At 36.9% G+C, this 9,502-nt stretch overlaps 1 protein-coding gene across 2 annotated transcripts in view; it reads right to left on the bottom strand.

Annotated features, from left to right (window-relative positions):
- Nucleotides 1-9,502, bottom strand: part of LOC106533826 (netrin receptor UNC5C) — a 74,079-nt gene that overhangs the window by 32,596 nt on the left and 31,981 nt on the right. For both annotated transcript variants that reach the window (XM_014030266.1, XM_014030267.1), the window contains exons 5-7: nt 4,358-4,538; nt 2,477-2,644; nt 2,226-2,390 (exon numbers count right to left, since the gene is read on the bottom strand). In XM_014030266.1, coding sequence (XP_013885720.1) covers nt 2,226-2,390; nt 2,477-2,644; nt 4,358-4,538 — 514 coding nt within the window. The remainder of the gene's footprint in view (nt 1-2,225; nt 2,391-2,476; nt 2,645-4,357; nt 4,539-9,502) is intronic.

The following is a 9,502-nucleotide window of genomic DNA, read 5'->3' as shown; positions in this document are numbered from 1 at the left end:
CTTTGTTAAACATTCTTTAAAAATTAAAGTTTATTGATTTATTACACTTACATATTACGCTTTTATAATTATTAGTTGTAAAATTGTCACCAGGCAATATTATCGCTTATCGTAATAATTTTTGAGACAATTAATCGCCCAGCAAAATTTGTTATCGTGACAGGCCTAGTARTGTGCCATTTAGCTTAATGACAAATACAAAAAATGATTAAGAAGGCAGACATTTTTTCCCCACAAACATAATGTTTGGCCATTTTACTGTATAGCTGTGTTTATATGCTCCCATTTTCCATATTTGTGTGATGTCATARTGTGTCAGGTCAATAATATCTAAAAAAAAAATAAAAGTTTGAGCATTGCTTTTAATAAAACAAACCACAAGATGAGACTCTTAAAAAGTGTACAATGTCCCAACTGGTGTCATTTTATGATGAAGATTAATAAAAACTGGACACATATTGTAAAAAAAAAAAAACCCATGATGTTAGTTAGTTAGAAAAATAAATTTTTATTGTGTTTTCATGTTCCTTTTTAGAACCCTTTCCTGCCTTTGTCGTCTGCCAATTACTCTGAGCACATGGAATAACAAGCACTACTCCAACAAGCCAACAAATATAATTGCCTCTACCTTGGAAAAACCACTGCTGTTATATTGTGCTCATTATGACTCGGCCCACATTTTCCATGCAGGTTTTTAGAAATGTACTGATGTCAGAAATGACTAAGTTGTGGGTGATTGTTCCACATCATAATTTAGCATTACTTTCTATATAAAACTATTGTTGTTTTTTAATTGAGTGAGGGATGAGAAAGTGGGAAGAGTGAGCCTAATGATAACATTCAGAAACATTCACACATTGTCGGTTTGCTCGGTGAGTCACCTGCAGTGTGCAAAGAAGAAACACTCAACCAGAAGCAAATCATATTGGAAAGGGGGAAGAAAAGAGCAAGAGGGCATACGGGGGACAGTGGGGGAGAGCAAAAGAAATGTTGACCATAAGAATAGGTGGCAGGAAAAAGTACACAAAGATGGGGGTCAAAACATAGAAGGAAGGGGTGTCAAACTCTGGTCCTTGAGGGCCGCTGTCCTGCATGTTTTCTTTGTTTCACTTCTTCAACACACGTGATTCAGTACTTCAATTAACTCTTTAAATTCTGTTGGAGCCTGTTAATCATCCATTCATGCAAATCAGGTGTGTTTGAGAAGGAAAACAAGAAAACATGCAGGACATCGGCCCTCAAGGACTGGAGTTTGACCCAAAGACTGATACACATATGAAATAAATCTTCAGTGCATGTGTTATTTATTTGTTTATTTATTTATTGTCAACTTTTGTGTTTACTATTTTTATGTTCACGTCTCTTGTTTCATCTTTGTGATGCTTACTGCATTTTCCTTTTCCCGTGTTTTCATCACTGTCCGTATTTTTGAAGTTGCTTTTTCRTAAGTTTTTTTCCCCCACCTACACCTGTTTTCTATTACCATTAAGCTGCTTGTCTTCAATTCCCTCACCAGTCCCAGTCCYTATAGTCTCTCAGTCTCTCACTTTRCTGTAGTCTGACATTAGCTTCCATGCCTTGTCTGGTTCTCAGGCTCCAGGAGTTTTATTGTTTTTGGAATTTTTTCACTGTCACGCCAGCTTTTTGTAGTTTAAACCATTCTGTTAAGTGCGATGACTTATTATGGTTATTGATCTTAACCGGAAATCTGATCATGCAGTAATCCATATRCTCATGACCATTGACAGGTGAAGTGACCAATGCTTCTCATTTTGTCATAAACAAGTCCTTTTAACATGTCCCATCCACAAGGAAATTTGCAAAAAGTGAATAGCTTTCCTCATCTAAAAAAAAGTTAAGCAGCAGAAATCCCAACAGAATATGCACAGAAATGACAAAGAACAAAAGACGGTTTCTTGATTATCAAATCTTTGATACCAATTTGATGGGATCTGATGGTTTGTAAAGCCTGATCCATGAAAACCCTGACCRATAACTCTCAGWACAAAATAGCTTWAAGCTAACACTTCAGAACTACTCCAGACCTTCATRGTTTTGTTTTCTAAAAGTTAAGCCTCTGATTCTGACTGAGTGATGTTCCGACAAATTTAAGCAAATATCATTTCCCCAACCTATTTTGTGGCGCAAATTCAAAAACACATTTATTTAAAACAACATATTTTTTCTACTTTACAACTTAGATCAGCTTTTTGTTCCTTACTTACTCTGCATACAAAGTCCATCAGTGCAGTTCTGAGACTGAAGCACCAGACCCTCGCAGTCCTTCCCGCCATTTTTAGGTGCTGGGTTGTTGCACTCTCTCCTCCTCCACTGTGTGCACTCTGTCCCACAGGCGGACCACTTACTCCAGTCTGTCCACACACCATCCACTGGGGGGGGGGGGGGGGGGGGGGTGAACAAAAAGTGAAATACAGTGTATAGAATAGACTACAATAGAATCAAAAACAACTATTACCAGTGCACAGTGTGGTACAGGGTAGTTTCTGGATGGCCTGCCCATCACAGGGCAGTCCTCCGTTGAGCGGGGCAGGGTTCGTGCAGCTCCTGGTTCGTTTCTGAAAACCTCTTCCACAGCGGCTGTTGCATGGAGACCACTCTGTCCAAGTCGACCAACCGCCGTTCACTGTGGCAACACATTTAATACATCAATACAGTTATACCAGGTTTCAGCCTCAACATGTGTGCTTAGGAAGGTGTTACTGTGCTGACACAGGATCACACAGGATGTAGCTGACATCTGATATGAATATTATATGAATAAAATAAATTATCGTTAAAGTTAGCACCCTGTAAAAACTGCACAAAATGTGAATTACGCGAGAAAAAAACCTGTTCCAGTTCAAGTTCTATTCCATTTTTATGACTCTGCGCCTCCTTGAACAAGCAAAAACGCCATACCCTTGTTTATATACACAGTGCAGCTCCTATATGTTGCACCAAAAACATTAAAGTTTACTTGCATCCACTCTTTATTTCTAGTCCAGAACGACTGGGGACATCTGTATACTTTTTGTTTTGCTGGTTCCTCTACAAGGTCACCCAGCATTTTGTTTGTTCAGACACAACTTTCCTTTTATTTGATTTATTATTGCTTTGTAAAAAGTAAAGTAAGGCCGGACAGTGGAGGAAAAAGTTGAAACAGACTGGAAGAAAAATTCGATATATAGTTAAAGTGAATCAGACTGGGTAGAGTTTTCTATCCACAGAAGTATGGTGGGTTAAGGCAGGAGCTTGACAGCTCTGAATAGTCCCGACCCCTTTCTCAAAGTTTAATTAGAAATTAAACTCTAGCAGAAAAAAAGGGAGCACACCACTTCATGCCGACTCGTTTCTTTCACTCTCCTCTCCTACTCCTCACCTGTTTGCCCTCCACCCAGCTGCTTCATTTTTACCCTCTTATGTTTTCTGTTTTCTCCCCCCCCACCCCAACTATGATTCGAGCTTGTCAACAGTGTCAGCCGGGCCCGCGTGGAGCCGAGAAGATTGAACCCCAGATTGAACAATCTATTTCTGTAAGGATACATCAGTGTCAAACCACTCCATCCCTCGCTGTCTGTATCGAACAGGCACACATACTCAGTTATTTTGATTGAAACACTCCTCCTGGTGAATTGAGTCAGTGTTACATTTGAGAGAAACACTTGGTTTAGTGTGTGTGTGTGTGCGTGTATCTTATCTGCTATGTATTTTTTCACGTCCAAGTTTTACTTATAGCCTCATGACAGACAAGTAATTGTCAAAATGAAAAATAAATAAATAAGTAAATAAATGAAAGCATGTCTTTCAGTTAACTTATCATTTCAGGTTTTACTAAAACCAGCCCCAAGAAAACTTTACCCAAAGAAGAAATCAACAGCAAAGCTAAAGGGAGATATTCCGAGTCATGTAATAATTATTATTTTCATTGGTCTTGTTGTTTTTCCACAGCTGGTACCATCCAATATGCCACACAACTCACTCAGAACTGTGGCTCTCAGTGGAAAACAAACACATTTGGAAAGCCCTTGTGATTCAATTTAAAACTAAATGTGTAATTGGAGGTTGGTGACTGAGGGTGAGGGGTTTAATTGGTTAAGGTTATGGGTAAAGCAGAACAAGAGTGTACGAGCAATTAAAAATAATGTAAAAAAAAAAGAGAAAAAAAAGCTTGTTGGCATGGCAGCAGATCTATTTTTATTGGATGGAGACTGGATGATGGGTATGAAAAACTGATGGTTAACTGCAGGTGCAGAAGAAAGAAAATCACTGCACCACTTGAACGTCTTACAAACTGACAATCTAAGTTACAATAACGATAGCTTTTTGGAAGCCAAACAGAAGATCCATACAAACTTACCATACACAATCACAGTCGCTGTTGTGCTTCGTCTTTTGGCCACAATGTTCTTAGCCACACACGTGTAGTTGGCCGTGTCGGACAGACGCGCCTGTTTGATGATCAAGTTGTGATCAATAGTGATGTAAAAATTTCTGTCCTCTGCAGGGTCTATAATCTCATCATTCTTCAACCACTCCACCTGGGACAGAGAGAAAAGAAACATTTACTGTAGGTCAGTGAAGATTTTTAAATTTTTTTGCAGAAAGAGGGAAAAAAAGTAGAAAAAATAATTTTATGCTAGAAAGGTTTGTTGCTAACTTCAGGTATAAAACAAGTAAAAACAGGTTAAAAAGAATAAATATTCCCCAATCAGACAATTAATCTCATCTGTCTGGATGTATTCTTGTTATCACAACTGATTCACACAAACTGGTGAGAAAATAAGATGCACATCTACAACATATTTGTGAACATAAAACAATAATTAGTATAATTTTGTTTTTGGGTATCTATGAATGACAAATACAATGATGGAAGTAAAATGTTACAAGCTTTCACTCAGGAAAGCCTTGAGAAGCTGTTACTTATTTTTCAGGGACAAGAAGACCTGCAGGAAAAGACGACCAATAAAAATACAAGATAGAACTCGACGCCAACCATTGCTGATGTCTCCGGTCGCCATTCAGTAGTGACCAACTGTTAGTATTTTGTCAAAATCATTAAAGGCCTTCGTTATTTAAATGATCTCATAAGGTGAAAAGATGGATGGACCAACAGACAGACAGGGCTAAAATGATCTTGTCAAACTACTACACAAACGTGTTGAGGGGCTTTGATGATGTCAGCATATGACCACATGATATGGTCGGGCATGCAACATGGATGACTCATACCAAGTTTGGTGTATTTTAGCCTTTCCATGTGAAAGTTACAGCTTTCTGAAAATGTAACGGATGGACAGAAATGATATTATACTGCATCTGATGGTGTCTTGAGGTTTTATTTTACAATTTGCAGACAATTGTAATAAACACGTACACAGGGTAAATAAATGTATTTTGATTAATTAAAACAAGTGCTACAATTTAGTTTAATAAGCATTAAAAAAGGCAGTTTGACTTCACAATCTGCTTAAAAGTACAGATATGCCAAGATACAATGTGAGCATGGATCGATGTATTTACCATTCGATCTAAGCTCTGAAGAAATAAGCTGTTTTGCATCAAATCACACATACGTATCATACAAACAATATAATTATTAATCATTAAAATAATAAATAAATAATAAAAAATAATATTATAAGGTTTATTCTTCTTCTGCTGCCCTTCATTTTATTTTGATTTTATTTAGATTGCATGTTTTTTTATTTATTTTTTTACTTTTTTGTGTATATAATTGTTACAAATAAAATGAATAAAAAAAAAATCTTGAGGTGACAGGGCAGAGAAGCAAAATGCCCTGAACATATGCTTTCACAAGGTTCTTTAGGTGAAGGGTAGGACAGCAGTAAAATGTTCTATTTATGAGCCTAATCACATTTCCTGAGAGCTGTATTTACTGGTACAAACTCCCATAAATCCAGCCCATCCAAGCTTTATGGCAGGGACATAAACGTCCAAGCTGTGTTGTTTAATTCAGGCCGCTTAATTCCCTCCACCCTTAACATTAGGAAATGGAACTTTCAGATGCAGAAAAGAGGTAATTTAGCGTTATTCTCCACTTTACTGCTTTGCTCTGGCCTGGAAGTCATTCCACCTGCTCCCTTCTCTGATCTTTAAAGGTTTGGCAGCGCTCTTTGGATACGGGGCTCAGTGTCGGTCGGAATTCTCATTCTGAAGTGAGCTGCTGTGTGACCTTTCAGCTTCCATTAACTCAAGCTTTTACGCGGAGGAAAAAAAAGAGGAATAAATAAAAAGAAAAATTCACAAACAGTACAAATGTACAAAAATGTGCGGGTGCTGCTTCACAAGCTAAAGTGTGCAAGGAGCTTGTGTTTTCATCAGTCACATAAGAAGTGAGGTCACAAGGTGGAGAATGTAAATTACAATTTATATAATGGCAAAGAACAGATTTAGGGCCTGTGTACTTTTTTTTTGGTAATTCAGTTTTTGTTTTAAAAAACACACATTGAAAAACAGAAAAAAGACAGATTATTCCATTTTGATTTTATACTCCAAAAACAGAAAAAACTGTTTGTCTTTTTATTTTTGTCAAACCAAAGTTTGGCAACAGGATGCTGTTCTGCGGAACCTGCTGCAGCTTCAAGTTTCTCACCATGATGGACCTATCGGATGAAGACTTAATGTGCTAAAACCAGTATAAGCTCCAGGAGACAGTTTGAATCATCAGTTATATACAAACTATCAGCTGTTATAGAAAAATAAAGCTAGTCTGATAACAGTTATGTATTGTGGCTGTGTTTATTCATCACATTATCAAACCATTTAAGGTGAAGTTGGACAGCCTTTTAACATAAATTAGCTAAACAAGCTAGTTTTTTTATTTCGATTTTTTGAACAAAATAATACAATTAAAAATGCAACCAGGATCTTTTGCAAATTACTTCAGTACATATTAAACATTTGCAAAGCTAATAAATTGTCTTCATTTTGACTGCAATGTTGTGTTGGAAGGTAAAAGAAAGTTAACTTTCAAGGGAAGCTTCACCTGCTGTTTTCTGTGGCCTGATGGTAAAACAAAGTATCAGGTGCTGACTATAGATATCATGCTGTGAAAATGACACAAGCTGCATATGAGATTACCACTCCAGCCCATTAGAACCAGTAGGTAAACTCCTGAGCAGCTTCAGGTCTTGATGGGTTAATGCTGTTTGTGAGCTCTTGTGTGAAGATGCAGAGGAAATAGCTGCAGTCGCTGATGACTTGTGAAGGTTGTAGCCTGTCAGACTGATGTGTGCTCTGGTGGCTTCAGACAAAGGGACCACATGTGGTGACAATCCTACCATTGCTACTGCATCATTAGCCACAGCTGGTGTGCGTGCATGGAAGTGTGTGAGTGTGTGAGTAAATGGCAAAGTGTGGCAGACTGGATCAAGTCAACCTCATGGGAGAGTGCGCATTTGTTATTTTAACTCTTGCCCCCACATCACCTGCCGCTCTTGCTCTAGCCACATGCCACGGAACCCACACAAATGTGCAAGAACACACACAGAAAGAGCTTAAAAAAATGAACAAAAACACTTTTAAAATTCAGGTCTAGCTCTGTGGTGTTGAAACGAAATAATATCATTATGCATGCTGAGGAGATGCTACCATTGCTTGAAGTCTTATCACACAAAACACACACAAACTGTACAATATAGGACACCATTCGACACACTTGCATGTGAACAAACAGTAGATGCCAGTGTGCCCTCTGTTTCTAGTCTAATGGGATTTATATATATAAAACAAGGTTCAAAAGTCCAATCCCTTTTTTCTATAAAAACAAATCCAAATGGTTTCTTTTTCAAAAGGATAAAGGTTTTCCCTCAATCAATTACACACTCGCTTTGTTCATGTTTTCTCTCTGCTTGACCCAGTGACAGACAATAACTTGGCTCGAGGTTTCTTTCAAACTGGAACTGCGTGAACACTGACTAAAAGCAGATTCTCTAGCTTCTCATAACAAGAGATGATTTTTTTTAAACATTGTGATAAATTGAAATATGTAAATATTTCCACGGGTTCCTTTTACTTGCTGGACATATCAAGGCAGCGGGAAGGTTTAATTTGTTTCACGTTCATAGAAGATACACTCCACCGTTCGGCTGTGGAACTAAAGCCTTGCTGTGTGCTGCGCGAGATAAAAGCAGGCGCAGATACAGTGATGTATTTCTAGACTTCCTTTTTCTATTTTTTATTTTTTTTTTGAGCGCCAGAAAACGTTTTGAACTGCAAAGTTTTGTGATATATCTGCTCAGAGAAGGCACATCACAGTCACAGGGTAGCTGTAAAAAAAATGAAAGAAAAACTGAATAAATGTAGTAAAAGTTAAAGCAAAACAAAGACAACAGAGCAAGAAGTAAGATAGACAAGCAAGGATCTTCAAAACAAGTAAAAACAAAATGCTAATACAATCCATGCTTTGTGGAGCCACTACAAAAATTTGATAACGACTCAGATATGAGGTAGGGCCCGAACATTAATATTTCATCGTGGCAGCAGCCGCACAATCAGAGTGTGACAGAACACAAAATGGACTAATTACAATCAAATGTGATTTTGTAATTACATCACGGTAATCAAACCGTTAGTATGTGCATGTTTGAGTGCCTGTGTGTGTGTTTGTGGGGAACTGAAGTGCTAATATGCATGTTCGTCACTGAGGATTATCCCCTTGATTAGCTATATTATCTGGATCTGTATAAGTCCACAGATGAGTGGGTTAAAGAGCTCTCATGGTGATTAATCTACCTATGTGTGGGTGTTRTTATAAATCTTAACTACCCCACCTTCAGCTCCAACAAGCTTTGTTGACTCATTTTGTCACAAATAAAGTTTTTTGAAACATTTGATTAAAAAGAAAATGCTGTTAACAAGCATTTAGGGAGAAAAAGTTGAAAATAGCTATGTGTTTGAAGAGTATATAAAAAACAGCATAATGTATGTTTATAATATCCAATGAATAAAATAATCAATTGATTTCCTTTATAAAAATTAATTCTTTTTAAAACAATATCAACTGAAATTAAAAAAAATATCTTGGAAACTGGTCTAGAAATAGATCTAAGTATGTGAAACATGTTTTAAGGAAAATTAGATGTCAAAAATTGTAAGGTGTGGTAAAACTGTGTGCAGCTTGTTTTAAAGCTAAAAGGCACAAAACTTCCAGGTTTGTATTGCCAAGTTTCTTTATTAGTAATTTTGCAGTATGAATGTATTCAGATGATGTTTGCCTTTAAAAAACAACAAAAAAGACTTCTCCTGGACACAAAACATTTTGATTGTCTAACAATCATCATCATCCTAATAATAATATTTTTGGAAAATAAACAAATATAACAATCTGTTGTGTTCTTTATAGAAGGTTGTACCCTTTAAATAAAACAATCAATAATTCTTTTTTTTTTTTTGTTTTTAGTTTAATGGTTTTATTATGTAGTTTCTTCAGAGCAAAAAAAGTTACTAAATATGTAGACCATCATTGACCGCCCCCATC

The sequence above is a fragment of the Austrofundulus limnaeus genome, unplaced genomic scaffold (assembly GCF_001266775.1).
Source record: "Austrofundulus limnaeus strain Quisiro unplaced genomic scaffold, Austrofundulus_limnaeus-1.0 Scaffold1031, whole genome shotgun sequence".
Lineage (NCBI taxonomy): Eukaryota > Metazoa > Chordata > Actinopteri > Cyprinodontiformes > Rivulidae > Austrofundulus > Austrofundulus limnaeus.
The sequence above is the reverse complement of the archived record's forward strand: the minus strand, read 5'-3'. Positions and strand labels throughout refer to the sequence as shown.